At 58.3% G+C, this 19,242-nt stretch overlaps 1 protein-coding gene across 3 annotated transcripts in view; it reads left to right on the top strand.

The window, feature by feature from the left end:
• Positions 1-19,242, top strand: part of HDAC7 (histone deacetylase 7) — a 235,609-nt gene that overhangs the window by 205,732 nt on the left and 10,635 nt on the right. Inside the window, exons 10-23 of one of the 3 annotated variants that reach the window (XM_067544580.1) lie at positions 574-683; positions 1,060-1,176; positions 1,653-1,851; positions 3,080-3,288; positions 5,774-5,983; positions 7,478-7,706; positions 9,882-10,015; positions 10,727-10,780; positions 12,657-12,777; positions 13,991-14,040; positions 15,440-15,547; positions 16,364-16,419; positions 16,871-16,958; positions 17,497-17,616. In XM_067544580.1, the coding sequence (XP_067400681.1) occupies positions 574-683; positions 1,060-1,176; positions 1,653-1,851; positions 3,080-3,288; positions 5,774-5,983; positions 7,478-7,706; positions 9,882-10,015; positions 10,727-10,780; positions 12,657-12,777; positions 13,991-14,040; positions 15,440-15,547; positions 16,364-16,419; positions 16,871-16,958; positions 17,497-17,616 (1,805 nt within the window). The remainder of the gene's footprint in view (positions 1-573; positions 684-1,059; positions 1,177-1,652; positions 1,852-3,079; positions 3,289-5,773; positions 5,984-7,477; positions 7,707-9,881; positions 10,016-10,726; positions 10,781-12,656; positions 12,778-13,990; positions 14,041-15,439; positions 15,548-16,363; positions 16,420-16,870; positions 16,959-17,496; positions 17,617-19,242) is intronic. The other 2 variants (XM_067544579.1, XM_067544581.1) reach the window with 2 other exon arrangements.

Genomic DNA, 19,242 nt, shown 5'->3' with positions numbered 1-19,242 from the left:
GATTTCTCTGACCCCTCAAAGACTCGAGAGCTTAATGGCCCTAAGCAACCCCAGCAAACCGTGCCTGTCCAGTCCCCCGGCCTGGCTGCTTGACCCCCCCCGGGAGCAGCAGGACATACCCATGTATGGTGCTTGTTCCGCTAGCACAGCTGGGCAGATGGTGGCAGACTCCAGGGATCGCCCCACGATGGCCTACCCTGCCCTGTCTCAGGCTGGGTGCAGAGTCAGGTACAGTCCCTGCAGCAATGCCAGCTGGCTTCAGCTGGCGCACTGCCTGGAGTATGTGCTCTCAGGGCACGGGCCATCCTTGCTCGTCCCCTGGGCTCAGGCAGCTAGTCAGAGAGTGCTCAGTCCGGCAGGAATCGAGTGTCACCTGGCTGGCAAGGGCACTGAGCAGGAGCCAGGAGGGCAGCAGTGGGCTGCTGTAGCTGTGGGGTGAGGGGAAGCAGCGCATGTGAGTGGGGAGCTAAGCTGCATCCCTGCAAGGGGATGCGGGGTACCTGAGGGAGGAAGGGTGTGCCCCTGGATGCATCATCCTGCTGCTCTTCTGTCTGATTTCTCTTCCCTGTTCAGACTCCTCCCCCAGCAGTAGCAGCACCCCTGTGTCTGGCTGCAGCTCCCCCAACGACAGCCTCCCAGCAGAACATGGAGCCTTCCCCGCTGGGCCCAGCATGGCCCATGAGGTACGGAGCCTGCAGTCCTGTCCAAGGGAGCCAGGAGTCCAGGGCGCGCTGCCTCGGGCGGAGAATGGCCTTGCCAGTGTTTCTGGGCCCTGCTTTCCCCCGCCCCCATCTCTCCAAAGCTCACCCTACTGCCTTCGGCTAGTCATAGCCACCCCACTGCTGCCCTGATGCTCTCCAGATCCCACACTGCTCCCTGTCTGGCACTGTGTCCCCTTGTTGCCTTCTGGTTGGTGGTGCTGTCCCCCCTGCTGGGGTCCATATTGCCCCCCTTTGCTGGCACTGGCCCTGCAGCCCCTCCTCCCCAAAGAGCTGGGGCTGGGCTGCCCCCTCCTGCTCTTGTACCTGTCTGGCAACTAACATGTTTTGTTTGGTGCAGGCGCCACTCGCCCAGCGCCTGATGATGCAGGAGAGCTCGCTGGCCCAGTTTGCCCTGCAGAGCACGGCCTCCCTTCCGGCCCTCACGCTGGGACTGCCAGCTACTGCCAGTGCCAGGGTAGGTAGCTGGGTCACAAGGGACTCCACAATCCTGCTGAGGGCTCCTGCAGGGCAGAGGGAACCCAATTCCCCTTCCGAGGACCAGAACCGCTGCACGTGCGGCAGTGGCATAGCCAGAACTGATTTTTTGGCAGGGCCTGTGTTTGACACGAATGGGCGTAAGCCTTGTGTCACAAGCGAAACAGAGGCTGATCAAAATATGGGATGAATTGCTTAAAATCTGATTGGGTGGGCCTGCTTTCAAAGTGGGGGGCCTTGGCTACGCCACTGACAGGCAGCTCATTGAGCAACAGTCCTGGATGTGATACAGCCCCATAGGCCCCCTCCCCTGGGGACACAGAACCGGGGGTGGGTTCCTTTCCTCTGGACTGTGCCCAGTGCCCCTGCCAGGCCCTAAGTCCCTTGCCAGGCATCACAGTCTGCTCCTCTGCCGCTGCCCTGGTACGCTGCTGATGGACTCCGTTCTCTCTGCAGGGTGACACAGACCGCCGCTCCCTCTCTGGCTTGGCACACCGGGTGCCTGTGCTGAACGGGCCCGTCCTCACGGGCACCCACTCATCCATGTTCATACCAGCTGGCTTGGAGCAGCACGAGCCCGGGGGGCCCCTGTCCCCTCGGCTTCAGCCTGTCATTATCCTTGAGTCCTCGATCACCCATGCACCACTTGTGGCCAGTACGTATTGCTCCCACTGGACCAAGGGTCCTGGTGCTGAGGCTGCAGTCCTAGCACCAGGTGCAGCTCAGAGCCCTGCTGGCTTGTACCTGAAAGGGGCTCTGTGATCTCGGCAGATTCCCTGCAGTGCTGCCTGAGACCCCGGGGCAGCCCTGAGAACTGGGCTATGCTTCGTGATTTCCCCTGATCCCCCCGCTGACTTGCTGGCAAGTGAGCAGGAAGGTAGCGGATGCTGCTATGTAATTCCACATCGGTAGATTTCAGCGTTAACAATCAGGAGCGATGCCGGGGGAAGCTGCTGGCTGCCAGGGGTTGCTTCCAGCTGCCAGTGGGCTCAGGCAGACGCCCCTGCATAGCTCAGCCTTCGAACCCTGCTGGGATTTACTCAGCTCTCCAGCTGCACCAAGGGCAGAGCTGACTAGCCAGTTGGGAGGGGGATGAGTCTTCTTCTCCCAGCTCCCAAACTCCTTCCTCTGGGTTTCCTCTCCAGGGCTCTCCCAATCCTCCTGCCCACACCAACTGTGGAGCAGAAGGGGCAGAGCGGGTGGGGGCACCCAGAGCCATTCCCCAAGCACCGCACGCTGCACAATGATGGGCTGTGGTGGGGGAGCAGGGGCCAGACATAACATGGATGCCCTCTGCTGCTCACCAGCCAGCCTGACGTGCCGTGCTGCGGGCTGGCACCTGGCTGGGGAGCCAGCTAGCCTAGATGTCAGGGCCTACCCCTCCACCCCCTGGGAGAGCTCAGCCTCCTCCCCCAGTGAGCACCATGGAGTTTCCCCCTCCCCCAAGGGAACACCATGGAGATTCCCCCCATTCCCCATTGAGACCTTAGCCAGTCTCCTTGGGCAGTGCTTGCCTGTGGTGTCCCTGGAGCATGGGATCGCAGGGCTGTAGCGGGCCCAGCGTGGAACCCCAAGACTGATGAGGGGGCTCTGGTACAGTTGTTCCCCCTGCTGCCACGAGTTCAGGCCCCCCTCAGTGTCTGTAAGGTCCGTGTGAAAAGTGAGATGGGCAGGGTGGGCCCTGGCAAACATGCTAATTGCTGTCTGTGGGGCTGCCTGGTGCCCCAGGGGCAGTGGGTGGCACCCGAGCTGCGACAGGCCAGATCAGCGGGGCAGTATTGCCACCCCATAGCCCAGGCTGCCTGTGGTGCTGTGGCTGCCGTTCCTGAGCACCTGGTGTTGCACCAGCTCCAGGCCTACCTCACCCGTCTCTCTCCCCACAGTGCCAGGCCTGGGGACGGTCCCGTTCCACTTCGCCCACTCACTAATGCCCACCGACCGGCTGTCGCTGCCAGGCCATCACAAACCGCTGGGGCGGACCCGCTCTGAGCCCCTGCCCCCCAACCCCAAGGCCATCCAGCAGCAGCTGGCATATCAGCAGCACCACGCCCAATTCCTGGAGAGACTCAAGCAGCAGACACACCTGGGCAAGGTAAGAGGCTGGCAGGCATCCAGGCTGCCAGGGCAGGAGAGCGCTGTGCTGGGCAGCACCTGGGACTGAGGGCACGTCAGGCGCATGACAGAGCAAGGCCCATGTGGCACCCAGCATTCAAACTGCCAGGCCAGGTCACTGGGCGGCAACACTGCCCACAGGCAAAAGCAGCTGCTTTGCCCTCCCTTGATCCCAGGATAGCAAGGGAGCTCCCTGACATGTAACCCCGGCCCACCCCCCCAGTGCTTCCTTCATCATCCCCACACAAAGAGCTTCTCCTGTCACCACCCCTGCATTGCACAGCACAGCGCTACCTCACGTGTGGTACCCACAGCCCACCCCCCCCAACAGGCTCCCTCATCACCAACCTGCACAGAGCTCCCTAGGCAGCATGCACCCCTACGGAGCACCCCACATCACCCCCCAGCACAGGGTTCTCCATATCAACCTCTGAACACCCTCCCGTGGTTCCCCACCCCCGCACAGCTCTCCCCATTACCCATTACACAGAGTTCCCCCCACCTGGGGTTCCCCACCCCTGCACTGCTCCTCCCATCACACCCTCAGAGTTCCCTCACCTGGGATCTGCCCCCCAGTCCTTCAGAGTTCTGCACTCCCCTCTTGTCCTGTACCCATGAGCCTCCATTGCTTACTCATAGACTTATGGCCAGAAGGGACCATCATGATCATCTCGTCCAGTGGCTCTCAATCTTTCCAGACTGCTGGACCCTTTCAGGAGACTGATTTGTCTTGCACACCCCCAAGTTTTACCTCACTTAAAAACTACTTGCTTACTAAATCAGACATAAAAATGCAGATGTGTCACAGCACGCTAGTACTGAAAAACTTGCTCACTTTCTTATTTTTACCATGTAATTATAAAATAAATCAACTGGAATATAAGTATTGTAGTTACATTCCAGTGTAGAGTATATAAAGCAGTATAAACAAGTCATTGTCCGTGTGAAATATTTGTTTGTACTGACTTCGCTAGTGCTTTTTATGTAGCCTGTTGTAAAACTAGGCAAATACCTAGATGAGTTGATGTACCCCCTGCGTACCTCTGCGTACCTCCGTGGGTACCTGTACTCTGGCTGAGAACTACTGATCTAATCTGACCTTCTGCACATTGCAGGCTACACAACCGCACCCACCCACTCCTGTAATAGTCCCCTAAACTCTGCTAAGTTACTAAAGTGCTCAAATCATGGGTTAAAGCCTTCAAGTTACAGAGAATCCACCATTTTCACTCATTTAAACCTGCAAGTGATCCATACCCATGCTACAGAGGAAGGCGAAAAACCCCAGGGTCTCTGCCAATCTGCCCCGGGGGAAAATTCTTTTACGACCACAAATCTGGTGATCAGTTGGACTCTGAGCATGTGGGCAAGACCCACCAGCCAGACACCTGGGAAAGAATTCTCTGGAGTAACTCAGAGCTCTCCCTATCTAGTGTCCCATCTCCGGCCACTGGGGATATTTGCTACTAGCAGTCGCAGATCAGCTACACGCCATTGTAGGCAGTCCCATCATCCCACCCCTCCATTAATTAACCAATTTCAGTCTTAAAGCCAGTTACATTTTTTTGCCCCCACGGCTCCGCTTGGAAGGCCCTGCCAGAGCTTCACTCCCATGATGGTTAGAAACCTTCATCTAATTTCAAGCCTGAACTTGTTGATGGTCAGTTTATATCCATTTGTTCTTGTGTCCACATTGGCGCTTAACTTAAATAACTCCTCCCTTTTTCCTTGCACTTTCTGACCTCCAAGAAGTAGCTTTCCTTGCTGATCCCTCCCATCTTCCATTCCTTGCAGGCTTTCTGCTTTCTCTTAATCACCTGTTTGAGATGCCTGTTCATTTACTGTGGTCTGCAACCGTCCCTAAGAATGTTTTCCCTTGCTTGAGATGCAGGCTTCAGAGAGCTTCTGCAACTTTGACTTAAAATAATTCCCAGCCTCCTCCACATTCAGATCCTTGAGTTCTTCAGTCTAGCCCGCTTCCTAACTAATTCCCTTCATTGTTTAAAGTTTGTCCTTTTGAAATCAAGGACCCTCGTTGCAGCCCTATTGTTGTTTATCCTTCCATTTAGTTTAAACTGAATTAGTTCACAATCACTCAAACTAAGTGTCTCTTACAACGAGCTCTTCTACTAGGTCCTCACTACTCAGCAATACCAAATCTAAAATGGCATCACCTCTTCTGGATTTTGGTGACTGTTTGATGAAGAAATCTGTCAGCTATCACATCCAGGAAAATCTGGGCCCTACTATTATTAGTTGCACTTTCCTCTTATCTATACATGGGAAGTTAAAGTCTCCCATTATCACACAATTCCCCGTAGTATTTATTCCATTGAAAACATTAAGGAGGTCTCTGTCCATATCCAGATCAGATTCTGGGGGTCTGTAGCAGACCCAAGGCACGGTCCCAGGGGAGCCTCTGGTAACTTTCTTCCCCAAAGTGATTTTGACCCATCCCTCTGCAGCTCATGGCCAAGTCCAGTGAGAAGCCTCGTCTGCGGCAGATCCCCTCCTCAGAGGATATGGAGGCCGAGGCGGGGCTCCCAGAGGGAAGGGGCGAGCGCAGTGATCAGCCCAGGGGCCGAGTGGAGCTCACACGGCCAGGGGTCAGCACAAAGGAGCCTGAGAGGAGCCCGAAGCTGATGCAGTCACAGGAGGAGCTTGTCTTGCAGCAGGTACCTAAGGACTGGCAGGGACCGGGGCACCCAGGGGAGCTGGGCACAGCGCCAGCCTAGAGCAGCCGTCACCTCCCTGGCCATGGAGAGCTGCTCAGCCTGCCCAGTGGTGCCAGTGTCCTCTCCACACTGGTGCCCGGGGTGAGGAGGGGGCTGCGCAGAGCTATCAGGGCTCATGTCACCCCAGCCTGCGTTGCTGACTGGCTGTCAGCTCCTCCGTTTGGGAGGGCACAAAGCCCTGCTAGGCAGACACTGCTCCCGTGGTGGTAGTGAAGGCGACATGACTGAGGAACTTCCTGGGCACCCCTCACTACCCCTCAGCTACTGGCTCCGGCCTGTTCCAGTTGCTCCAGGCCCCTCTGAGGATGGAGGGACAGTGAGATGGATTCCTAGATGTTAATGCCAGAAGGACGCAGCATTCCGAAGAGCTAAGGCTGCCCGACACCCCATCAGCAAGCTGGCGAGGGAATTGGCCGTTCTGTCTGCAGAAAAGGCTCGCGAGCTCGTGTGCAGTGATGGAGGCCTAGGGCGCACAGGGAGCAATGAGGAGAAGCCAGAGTGCTGCCTGGCTGCTCCTTCAGTGAGGACTGCCCATGTTGGGCGCTGCAGAGCCAGGGGCTCTGGAAACCTGTTCTGTGGCCGTGTCATTCACGACTAGCTAAGGCCTCTGCGCCAGGCGCTGAAGGAGGGTGGCACGGGCAGCCAGGATTCTATTAGTGCTCAACTTTGCCACCCTAGCTTTTGTTCAACAGTTTCCTTGTGTGTCATTTGTGTCTGAAAGGGGCCTGTTTTGGGATGACTTAGCCCCTTCCCGGACAGAGTCACCTGGGCCACCATAAAGTACCGATATACCTACGCCACTGCCCCACCAGCATTTGCAGCACTTTTACGAGGCTGGGCGAGCTCCTCCCCAGGGTTCCGGGGTCCCCTACAGTATTGCCGGAGCCGCATGTGTGCAGATGACAGATGATCTGTGCCCCTACTGTGTGCCCCCACAAGGATGTGCTTGTACACCTGTTCCCCTACGCACCATGGGGGGTAATGCCATGCTGAGCCACAAGAGGGCAGCAGACACTGTGCCTTGGCCCAGGCCCAGCCTGCGCTTGCTCAGCTGTGCTTTGATCAGTTCTGGAAGCCCCTGGGCTGGGGTTTCCAAGCCTGGGTTGGGCTGGGTACACACCAGAGAGAACCAGGCCCATTGTATAGTGAGTGGGTCTGATGTTCAGTGCAGAGATCCCCTCCCCTCAGACACGGTGTCAAGCCTGGCACTGCAGAGCTGGCAGAGGTGCTGTGGGGCTGCTGGCCCCGCTTGCACAGACTGGCCTGGGGGTGCTACATGGCCTCTGTGCTCCGTTCCCTGACGGACATGGTCTGCCCCAATCTAGAGAGTGGCATGTGTCCCCTGGGCCCTCTGGGGCTGGCATGGTCCTGCAGAGTCCCCCAGCCCACCCCTGGCCCCTGGCTCCACACTCACCGCTCACACCCTCTCCCCAGCAGGCCTACCTGTGGGAGCAGCACCAGCGCATGCAGCACCCGCTGCTCAAGCGGCAGCCACCAGCCGACACCCTGATGGTCCCTGCCACACACGGAGGGCACCGGCCTCTCTCTAGGGCCCAGTCGTCTCCTGCCACCGCTACCATCACCCTTCCTGCCCAGGACGCGCCCACCAAGGCTCTCTGCTTGTCGGTGCAAGAGCCGCCAGCCAAACCGCACTTCACAACAGGTAATGTGGGCTGTCTTCAGCAGGGGGGCTGTAGGAAGGCTGCAGGTACATCACAGAGCCACCGGATCAGTGCTATGGCCACTGCTTTGGAAGGGTCCTTCAGTGCCAGACCCCCTATGGGTCTTGTTCCTGCTCCAGGATAAGCCACACAGCTTCACCGCCTCTTTATGAAGGACCTGTGGGCCTGCAGCACTCCTGCTTCACACCGCGAGCTCCGTTCAACAAATCCAACTGCGACAGACCCCAGTGGAGACCTGCTCACACGTTGGGGATTAATGCACCACACCCAGCATTTGCAGTGACACTCACACAGCACTGTCCACCCATCAGTTTTATTCCTTACCTGGAGCACAGCCTAGGAAGCATAGAGAGGTGAAGGGTAAAGCCTGGTCCATTCTGCTCAGCCCAGAGCCCAGCCAAGCTGTTGTGAACCTCTTGGTTAAAACTGTCTCCTTCATCTGACAGCAGCGAAATGAGAGCCACTTGCTCACACGGTAATTAAACCCCGTAGCAGCAAATGATATGCAGGGAGATCTGAGGCATAGAGTGGGGAGGTCACAAGGAGGTGAGAGCCAGGAATAAAATCCAGGAGTCCAGACTGCCATTCCACTGCTTTAGGCACCAAACCACTCAGCCTCAGTGTACCAGTCACACTCTGTCCCAAGGACAGCCGATAAACCCTGTATGTCTCTGTCCACACGGTGCCAGCCCTAAACCACCCTGCTGGTTCCAGGGCCTGGGGAGCAGCCCATGCAGGCCTGTCTCCTGCTGTGCTTATGGTCCCCTCCCTAGAAGTGCATATGGGACGAGGGTGGCAGGCGCAGTTCGTGTCCAGCGGAAGACACTGTCCTTCCGGCTCAGTCACCTCCCTCAGCCTTCCAGGGGGATGGTCTCTTGGGACTCTGCCCCTTGGCATGTTCCTGAGCCCCAGGATGGGAGAGGAGGCAGCAGGGCACCAGAGGAGCTGGTGGGTCAAAGGAGCATGGGCCCACAGTGCCTTTTGAAGCCCAAGCTCTTGCAGGTGAGCGCGAAGCGCCAGGACTGAGCTGTCAGGATCCCGGCCAGCCCAGCCTGGTGTCCCCACTGTGATATTTGTCCTTGGCTGCATGCAGCACATGCTCTCCAGCAAACAGCCCAGTCCCTAACTCGACCGCCAGCCACGCCAGTCCAGCTAGGCTGGAGTGTGATGACCTGCTTCTCCTCCGCAGCTGGCTCTGCGGCAGCACTAGGATTCAGGTCAGGCCTCCTGGGACGGGAGGCATCCAGTGGAGGCTCTGGTCTGAGGGTGTTGCCTTAACAATGGAGACAAAGGACTGAGGTTGCTGGAGGGTCAGCCCAGCCCCAGTCCAGCCTTCGTAGAGGGATGGAATCGGGGTCTGGGCTGCGGGCACTGTCCTTGGGTTCAGCTTCTAGAAGAAACTCAGAGCCAATTTCCAGGGCTAGGATACAGGGGTGAGCACCTGTGGTTTTGGGGGGAAGAGTGCTCCCATGGGGTTGGGGAGTCAGCGCCTGGGGGCTGGGGGAGTAGGTGTGATAGCGTACAGTGGCAGTGTGGCGTATTCACTGATTTTCAGAGTATAAGGGCTCCAGTTCCCAGCCACGTGGCTCGTGCCGCCACTGAGCACCTCGCTGCGCAGCCCTGCCCAGCCCGGCAGCGGTTCTAGAGCCAGACCCCAGCCCCTTGCTGCGAGCCCCTCATTGCAGCCAAGGGCTCTGGGCTGGACTCCCTGCCTGGGATGGTGCATAGGAGGAGACGTCTCTGGGCCCCAACCAGAGAGGGCTGCCCCAGGATTGCCCCACCACGTGACAGCAGCCAGGGTAGTGTGAGGAGACGGGGCAATAGCCTACAGAAAGGAGGCAGGCGTGGGTTAGGGGAGCATCACGCAGGCCCAGTCCTTGGGGCCAGCACACTTGTCCTTGACTCAAATTCAGGCAGGCCCAGGGATCCTGTGCCCAGGATGGGAGCCCATGCAGCTGGTCTAGGTGCCCAGGAGAGAGCTGGGCAGTACTGCAGCCTGGGCTGTCCCACAGCTGGCTGGCTGTGAGTGCAGCAGTGCTGTGGCGCTGAGCCTAGCACTGCACTGAACCCTGAGGCTGGGTATCGGAGATTGCAGTAGGAGGAGCCAGGGCAGGTGTTCCTCTGCCCTAACACCCCAGCCTACTTTTATGTTGCAGGGATCGTGTATGACTCTGTGATGCTCAAACACCAGTGCTCCTGCGGGGACAACAGCAACCACCCCGAGCATGCTGGGAGAATTCAGAGCATCTGGTCCCGCCTGCAGGAGCGGGGCCTGCGCAGCCAGTGTGAGGTAAGGGCAGAAAGTGGGGGCTGACCTTGTGCTACTAAAGCTGAAGGCGGCCACAGGCTGGATGGCCAGATTACATCAGAAAGGCCCAGGTGGTCTCTGTGCAGAGGCAGGGAGCCCTGGCTCTGCCCCCGTGGAGCCAAAACTCACAACAAGGATGAGTCCTGCCCATTGCGCAGCCAGCAGGCCCATGGGAGAAGAAATTGCAGCTTTTCACTCCTTTCTTGGCCCAATCCTCCAATTTGTTTCGGTCACTGTGTCCTATCCCTACCCTCCAGCATATCTACCACTGCTCCCAGCTTAGTGTCATCTGCAAACTTGCTGAGGGTGCAATCCATCCCAGCCTCCAGCTCATTAATGAAGATGTTAAACAAAACCGGCCTCAGCACCGACCTCTGGGGCACTCCGCTTGTTACCGGCTGCCAGCTAGCCACCGAGCCATTGATCACTACTCATTGAGCCCGATGATCTAGCCAGCTCTCTATCCATCTTACAGTCCATTCATCCAACCCATACTTCTCTAACTTGCTTGCAAGAATACTGTGGGAGACCATATCAAAAGCTTTGCAAAAGTCAAGGTATATCACGTCCACCACTTTCCCCACATCCACAGAGCCAGTCATCTCATCATAGAAAGCAATCAGGTTGGTCAGGCATGACTTGCCCTTGGTGAATCCATGCTGACTGTTCCTGATCACCTTCCTCTCTTTCAAGTGCCTCAAAATGGATTCCTTGAGGACCTGCTCCATGATTTTTCTGGGGACTGAGGTGAGCGTGACTGGTCTGTAGTTCCCCGGATCCTCCTCCTTCCCTTTTTTGAAGTTGGGCACTAGATTTGCCTTTTTACAATCATCTGGGACCTCCCACGATTGCCACAAGTTTTCAAAGATAATGGCCAATGGCTTTGCAATCACATCAGCCAGCTCCATCAGCACCCTCTGCATCTGGCCTCATCTTCATTAATGATCTAGAGGATGGTGTGGATTGCACCCTCAGCTAGTTTGTAGAGTTGGGCCAAAAGAAATCTGATGAGGTTCAACAAGGACAAGTGCCGAATCCTGCACTTAGGACAGAAGAATCCCATGCACAGCTACAGACTGGGGATCAACTGGCTAGGCAGCAGTTCTGCAGAAAAGGACCTGGGGGTTTCAGTGGACAAGAAGCTGGATATGAGTCAACAGTGTGCCCTTATTGCTAAGAAGGCTAATGGCATATTGGGCTGCATTAGTAGGAGCATTGCCAGCAGATGGAGGGAAATGATTATTCCCCTCTATTCAGCACTGGTGAGGCCACATCCAGTTTTGTGCCCCCCAGTACAGAAAGGATGTGGACAAATTAGAAAGAGTCCAGCGGAGGGCACCAAAAATTATTAGGGGGCTGGAGCACATGACTTATGAGGAGAGGCTGAGGGAACTAGGCTTGTTTAGTCTGCAGAAGAGAAGAATGAGGGGGGATTTGATAGCAGCCTTTAACTACCTGAAAGGAGGTTCCAGGAAGGATGGAGCTAGGCTGTTCTCAGTGGTGGCAGATGACAGAACAAGGAGCAATAGTCTCAAGTTGCAGTGGGGGAGGTCTAGGTTGGATATTAGGAAAAACCTTTTCACTAGGGGGGTGGTGAAACACTGGAGTGGGTTACCTAGGGAGGTGGTAGAATCTCTATCCTCAGAGGTTTTTAAGACCCAGCTTGACAAGGTTGATCCTGCTTTGAACAGGGGATGGGACTAGATACCTCCTGAAGTCCCTTCCAACCCTCATCTTCTAGGATTCTATGATTCTTACAGTTTAGTTTTAAACCCTTCCAAAGCAACATAAGCTAAAGCCAGCGGTCCCTGTGATCCTGGAAGAAGAGCGCCTTGGTGGGGTTCTGCAGGGAGAATGACCGCACTGGACTTTCTCACCCACCTGGGATTGGTCCTCTGAGGACAAACCTTTGGTCTATTGACACTGGGGCAATCTGTGATGCTGGCGTGCTTAGCCCAATTGAAGGCCTGCTCTGCACTCTGCATTTGGCCTGGGGGAGCCGTGGGGTGCAGGGTTTCTGCCGTAGATAGACAGGCAGAGCCCCAGTGCGGATGCAGTTATAGCGGGATAAAGGTGCCCTCTAGTCATGTCGCCTCTCCCCGTCCCATCTGGGCTCACTGGACCCATGTGAGCAGTGGACCTGTCCGTGCATCAGCCCCCTCAATCTCCTCGCTCCTGTAGTTAAGTGCTACAGCCTCTGCATGTAGACAAGGCCCCAATCATGCTCTAGCTGATTTAGCTCAAAGAGGAAGGCCAGGTCCTCATGCAGAAGTTGCACCCATTTAACTAACATCAGTTTTGAACTGGTGCAGCTGCTGTTCAGACAGGGCCTAAAGATCAAGCAGGTCTTGGGTTGGCACGCTGAGCCTCAGGTGCTGGGTGTGGGGCTGGCACGCTGAGCCTCCAGGGGCTCCCAGCCTCCCAACAGATCCACCCTCAGGCCTCCCCTTCCTGGAGCTAAGATGCTGGTTCCAGCTTGCGGCTGTCGTTCTGCCCCCTCGTTTTTCCGGCTGAGGGCAGTACCTGGGATTCCCGCCGGCGGTGGCACGTGGGCATGGCGGGGAGGGGTGCCTGTCCCTGCCTCCCGATGCTGCTAACTTGCGCTGCTCCCAATCCTTGCCAGTGCCTGCGGGGACGCAAGGCAAGCCTGGAGGAGCTGCAGTCGGTGCACACCGAACGCCACGTCTTCCTGTATGGCACCAACCCCCTCAATCGCCTAAAACTGGACAACGGGAAACTGGCAGGTAGGAGCCAAGGCCACCCCTCCCCCTGTAGAAGCCAGTGCACCCTGCACTGAGCAGCAGGCTGCATCCTGTGGGCACTGCCGGCCCCACTGCCCCGGGCATGCAGCACATCTGGGGCTGTCCCTGGGTCACATGCTCTGGGCACTGGCCAGCTTTAGCCCCATTCTCTCTGCACTGGGGCCCAGCCCTCCCCTGGCTTCCCCCAGGCGCAGTGATCCATAGGGCCCATCCTCAAGCGCTCTGCTCACTGCTTAGGGGCTAGGGGCCAGGTCACAGCAAGAGCTGCTGGCAGCTGGGTGCACTGGAAAACCTGGTCCCAAGTGGGTCCCTGCCCGGCAGCTGGCACTAGCTGAGCAGGTTGGTTTCCTAGGCTGCAGGGAGAATGCAGGCCCCAGAGTACACCAGGGCTGGTTCTCCGCTGCCCTGCACCTTGGCATTGTGCTGGGTAAATGCCACTCCAGGTGCAGAGCTGGGCATGGCCAGGCTAAGCCTGGAGCCCTGGAGGAAGCCTCCATCACCCTGCGTGCCATGGCGCTAGCTCCGGGGAGGTGGGGTGCTGGCTCCACTTCATCACTGTGCCCCCATTGCTGGTGGCTTGGGCGAGCTCAGCTCAAGCCAGGGAGGATGTGGGATTGCAGCTGCACCAGGATGATGCCTGGCAGCGGAGATGGGGGCAAGTTCCTGGCAGGAATGCTTCATAGGAGAAAGCTGGGGAGCTCTCCTCCCAGCTTTAGCAGGGCATCCCGACTCCTGGGGAGGGGTAACAGCACTAGCCCTGGGGTGCTGCCCCCGTGACACTGCCAGGGCTCAGGGGAGAAGCAGGCACATGCAGCCATGCCATCTGGGCCCGCTCCTGCCACCAGACTAGATCCTGCCGCTCCTGGACTCTGTACTACACTCAGCACCCTGGTATCTCCCTGGTCCACACACACCTGCACCTACCAGGCATCTGCTGCGGTGGGCCCTCCAGCCAGCCCTTGCCACTCACCTCCACCAGGCACTGGAAGGCAAATCCTACCTCTTGCCAAGCAGTCAGGCCAGGTGCCTCCTGCCCCCTTGCCCCTTTCCTCCCAGGTGCTTCCTGCCCCCTTCATCCTCCAGGCACCTCCTGCCCCTCTTGCCTCCCAATGCCTAGCTGCTCCTGCTGCCTGCCTGTCAACCTGCAGTGCCCCCACGCCCTGCCCTGATCTCTGACAGCCTCTCTCTCTTGCAGGGATCCTGTCGCAGAGGATGTTCGTCATGCTGCCCTGTGGGGGGGTGGGGGTAAGTGTCAGTCTCTGCCGCGGGGGATTGGTGGGGAGGACTCGCGGTCCGGCTGACCTGAGTGAGCGGATGTGGGCTCAGGGCGCTGGGCCCCTTGCCCAGGCCAGATGGAGCAGGAGCCCCCCATTCCAAAGCGGAGCCAGAGGCCTCTGCTCAGTAACGTTGGGGGTGCAGGGGAGCTCCCCAGCCCTCTCCAAGCGGGTGGGAGCAGGGCCTAGCCGAGCACGATGGCCCCAGGACTTTGGGGTGTCTGAGAAAGCCCTAGTCTAAAGCAGGGCCCTCAGAGCTCCGGTTGCCCTGGACTCCGAGCATGGAACAGCTCAAGGGACCAAGATCAACTCCAGGTGATGGGATCCAGGGTCAGGGCGACCCGTCAGCTGTTCAGTGCTCCATGACACGGCTGGCAGCCCGGTGCCCCCTTCACCAAAAGCATTTGGCTGACAGCAGCCTGGGGTGGGGATGGGGCAGCGGGGGGGGGGATTCCCTTCCCAGGCAGGTTGGAGGGCCGGGAAGGCCAAAGGTGGGGCAGGGGCAGAGTAGTGTCACTTAGGGAGAGCAAAACAGCCGTCCCCTCACCCAATGCTCCAGACACCCTGCTGCCTCTCTCCTTTTGCAACTTGCTGCCCTGATTTCTCTCCACTCACTGCGCTCTCCTGTCCTCTCGTCTCTGTCTCTCTCTTTCAGGAAGTGCCTCGCTCACTCCTCGCCTTCCTGCTCTGACTCTCTCCTCCCCAGCCCTTGCTGCTGGGCCACTGGCTCTGCTTGTCCCATCTGCTCCCACTTCTCCTTCTCTGCCTCCCCCTGTCCTTCCTTTTGCCCGTCCCGTCCCGTCCCCCCGGCAGAGCAAGAGAGCACGGCTCCTCAGCTGGACGCTGCCCCTGTCTCTGGGCAGAGGGGGCGTTTGAGCCGCACACATGGACTTGATCAGAAGAGACTCTGAGGTTTCCGCTCTGGCTCGGCCCATGACGTGATCCTGATCAAACCAAGATGTTTTTTTAAACAATAAAATAAAATGAAGAAGGTAAAATGCATTTTCTGCATCCCTCCCTCCAGCCTGGCGCAGGGGAGCCGCACAGTGCAGAGCCCACAGTGGACTCCACCCTGCCCACCGCTCTGGCCCTGCTTGGCTAAGGGGTGGGGCCAAGTGGGGGGCTGGCGGCCTGGACAGCTGGCCATGGGAGGGCACTCAACGCACAGTAGCTGGGGAAGTGGAGTTGGGGGGTTCAGTGCCTTTTGGCTGTCCTCCAAGGGCTGGGATCAGCCCTTGGCACCGAGCAGCCTACCAGGGCACTGCCACCACAGGCCAGCCCACACTTCACACGTTGGTCCATCTGCAAGATTCCCCAGCACTGGTGGGGTGGCCTGCCCTACTCACACTTTCCTGTCCACTCGTTTCCAGGTGGATAGTGACACTATCTGGAACGAGCTGCACTCCTCCAATGCCGCTCGCTGGGCCGCTGGGAGCGTCACTGAGCTGGCCTTTAAGGTGGCTACGAGGGAGCTCAAGGTAGGAGGAGGCCGGGAAATGGGCACTGAGGGCTGGCATCGTGCCAGTGGGGAAACTGACCATTCCCCTCCCTGGTGGGGACTCTGCAGGGTGCTCTCACCCTCCTATGTGGGTCTCAGCAATGGCTCCAGGCCCCGGTGCATTCCCATCAGAGTCTGGGGGCCTGGACAGCAGACCCCACAGGGCACTTTCCTCTGGAAGATGGAGGCACCTGGAATTCACCTGGATGGGGTAACAGGCTTGACGTGGTCATGATAGGGCTTCTACAGGCGTCCAGCCCAGAACCGAAGGCAGCAGGGTCTGATGCTCCCCAGGGCTCCCCGGAAGTGATGGACTTACCCCGTGGCTCAAGCCAAGAGATGTTAATTCAGCATGGGAGTGAAGGCAGCCTGCCCAGCTCCACCTCTAGCACCAGCACAAGGGCCTGGTTGGGAGGGGCCTGCTGACAGCAGGTTCTGGAGGGAGGTTGCGGGGCAGGTTTCATACCCCTGAGTGCCATGACAGGAGCCATCTGGGGTCTCATGGCGGCGTGCTCCATGCAGTGGCCCCAGGGCTGAGCTCTCGCTCCCTCCAGGCAGGCCCTGGAGACACATTTCCCTTCTGAGCCCGAGGAAGAGTCTCCTGGGGCCTTGGTACCAGGCAGCCTAGGCACTTCTGCGTGTGGGTGAGCGGGCTCACCTGGGCGCCTTCTGGCTGCCTTGGGATTGGACATAGCACCCCGGATGCCCCCAGGACAAGCCTGGCCTGTGCTCCAGGCAGCTGGGGAAGAGATCGGCAATAACAGCCCCACAATCACCTTCTCTGTTTTGCCCCCAGAATGGTTTTGCTGTGGTGCGACCCCCAGGACACCATGCGGACCCTTCCACTGCCATGTAAGAGCACATCGTCTCTTTGCCTCCTGAGCCCCGGCTGCTTCTGCCAGGCTCCTCTCACTGGGATTCCTGCCCTCGGCAAGGAGCAGAGCAGTCCGGGGTCACTTGGATCACCTGCCCTGCAGTAGCCGGGTGTACAGGGCAGCAGCAGCCCAGGCTGGGAGTCTCTAGCAGCCCCCAACCCTGGCTCCCTTGTGTCTGTGGCAGGATAGACCAGCAGTGGCTGGGCAGGGGGAGGGGAGAACCCCCCACCCTCTCCAGAGGGGGGAGCACACTCCATGGAGGAGGGAGACAGGAGAATCCACCCCATTGAGGGGAGGGGAGAACCCATCCCATCCCGAGGGCAGGGCAGAGGAGGGGATGGCAGGGTGGGAGCTGTCTTGGAGGATGCTGTGGCAGCTTGGGGAGGGTGCCTAGGCTCTGACCAGCTCCTGCTCTTCCCTCCTTGCAGGGGTTTCTGCTTTTTCAACTCGGTGGCAATCGCTGCTAAGCAGTTGAAGCAGAAGGGGAAGCTCAGCAAGATCCTCATTGTGGACTGGGTGAGTCTCCTCCAGCCCCCCACCTTCTTCCCACTCTGTCCTCTCTGTTCTCGATGTTCTCGATGGGGCAGCCACCCATGGTTCCTCCCTGCTTGCTAGCTCTGGGCAGATCCCAGTCAGCTGTGTGTGATGCAACAAGCCACGTCCCCAATGATCTGTATGTACCATAGCGGTGCTGTGCTCTTCCTTCCAGGAGTGCCCTGCTCAGGCCAGCTGGACTGTAACGTAAAGGACAGGTCACTGCTTACACTGATGGAAACAGCACTGTCCTGCCTCAGGGGCCAATGGCTTTGTAGATAGGGGCTGCAGGTAGAGATTGAGGGGCGCCGGCAGAGCTGTGGGGGAGGCTAGCAGAGGGGCATTGGCAGAGCTATATTTGGGTGGGGTAGCAGGAGGCAAGGGGGGGGATTGAGAGGCACTCAAGAGCTATGGGATGGGACCGGAGAAGGGAGTGGGCAGCAGCAGACAGATTTGGGCAGTCACTGTGCTGCCTGGACTCCTCTGAGAGGAGCTCACTTATAGCCTCTCTCACACACAGGATGTTCACCATGGCAACGGCACCCAGCAAGTGTTCTACAGAGACCCAGACGTTCTCTACATCTCCTTACATCGTCATGACGACGGCAACTTCTTCCCCGGCAGTGGGGCAGTTGACGAGGTGAGAGCATTGGCCTCTGAGCTCCTCCAAGGTTCCCTCAGCTCCACACCCTCTGGGAGACCAAGGGGATGGGGGCAGCGCAGAAGGGGGTGCCACAAACGTGCGGGAGCCCAGACTGGAGCGTGGCAGGAGCAGAGCTGGCCAGATGCCCTGTGCTTGTTTGGCTGTTGAGTAGATTCACTCTGACCCCTTTTGTACTCCTTTCTTCGGAGCACTTGTGCGTCCTGGAAGGGTCATGTGGCCGACTAGAGAGAGCCAGTGCTGCACTCGTGCTCCAGGCGTGTGGAGCCCGGTGTGTTTGGGGCAGGTCTGCACTCTGGAACCAAGAATGCACACTTGAAATGGATGGTGACAAAGGGGAAGTTCAAAGAAAAGCTCCAGGATCCAGCCAAGACCCGGAGACCCCGTGTGATGTCAAGAGGCTGAAGGAACACCTTTTCCTAGCTTAACAGCACAGGGGAAGAGCTGATCCAGGTCTATGAGCACATACATAGGCAGGAGATTTCCGAGAGCAGAGAGCTTTTTAATCTTGCAGACAAAGGCAGAAGGAAATGGAGTGACTGGAACTGCAGCCAGACAAATTCAGACTGGAAACAGTGCAAATGCTTAAAGCGGGGGTGGGGGGACAGTTAGCCTTCATAACAGCTCCCCCATGGAAGAGGATTCTCCATTGCTTGGAGTCTGTAAATTGAGGCTGGGTGTCACTTTCTACAAGATCTGTTCTGGCTCAACCAGATGTTACTGGGCTGGAGGCAGGAATCCCTGCTGGATTCTGTGGGCTGGGCGGTGCAGGAGCTCAGACCAGATGGTGATGACGGTCCCTTCTTGCCTTAAACTCTGAAATTGGGTGAGCACAGCAGTGATCAAGGCAGGGCCGGGGAAGTTGGGGTTGGTCTTGTGGGGATCAGGAGGAGATTGGGGGAGATCTGTGGGGACCCTGGGGTCATTAGGGGAAGGTCGGGTGGAAATGGGGGACAAGGATCAGGGGAGTCTTCCACAAGATATGGGCTGGGGGAAGTTTTGCTAAAGTCTTGGAGTGATTGGTGAAGGCTGGGCAGGCCAAAGCGCACCTGGTGGTTGGGCGTGGGTGGGGTGAGGCTGGGGAAGGTCTGAGCCAGGGAGGATGGCCAAGGCCAGGGAGGCTGAGCCGGATCTGTGCTGTGCGCACTTGAGTGCACCCTGCACCTCTCTGCTGTCCTTGGCTGAACTCTGCTTAGTTCCTGAGGTGAAGAATTTCCCAGGCCACCCCCACCCCTCAGGGCTGTGGGCTCTGCACAGTGATCCCGGAGACTATTCTGCCCTGCCCCAGACCCCCCCAGGCGAGGTGCTCCCCACAGTGACCCCCACAAGGCCATCTGGCCCCAAGCCCCCAGGGCTGTGTGCTCCCCACAGTGACCCCCAAGGCTGTCCTGCCCCAGAATCCCAGGGCTGAGTGCTCTGCACAGCTCCCCTGGAGGTTGTCCTGTCCCAGTCCCTCCCCACTCTCCACCCTATCCGTGTTCTCCCTGCAGGGTGCAAAGGGCAGAAGAAGGATATTGTTCAATCCCTCATCCTTTACAATGCGCTTTCGAAGGGGCTTTAGCTGAGTGTGGTCAGGGCTGGGTCGAGCTGCCACGTGGCTCCCGT

The sequence above is a fragment of the Emydura macquarii genome, unplaced genomic scaffold (genome assembly GCF_026122565.2).
Source record: "Emydura macquarii macquarii isolate MOO-44397 ecotype Brisbane River unplaced genomic scaffold, CSIRO-AGI_Emac_v2 contig_1002, whole genome shotgun sequence".
In the NCBI taxonomy this organism is placed as follows: domain Eukaryota; kingdom Metazoa; phylum Chordata; order Testudines; family Chelidae; genus Emydura; species Emydura macquarii.
This window is presented reverse-complemented; position numbering and strand designations above follow the sequence as displayed.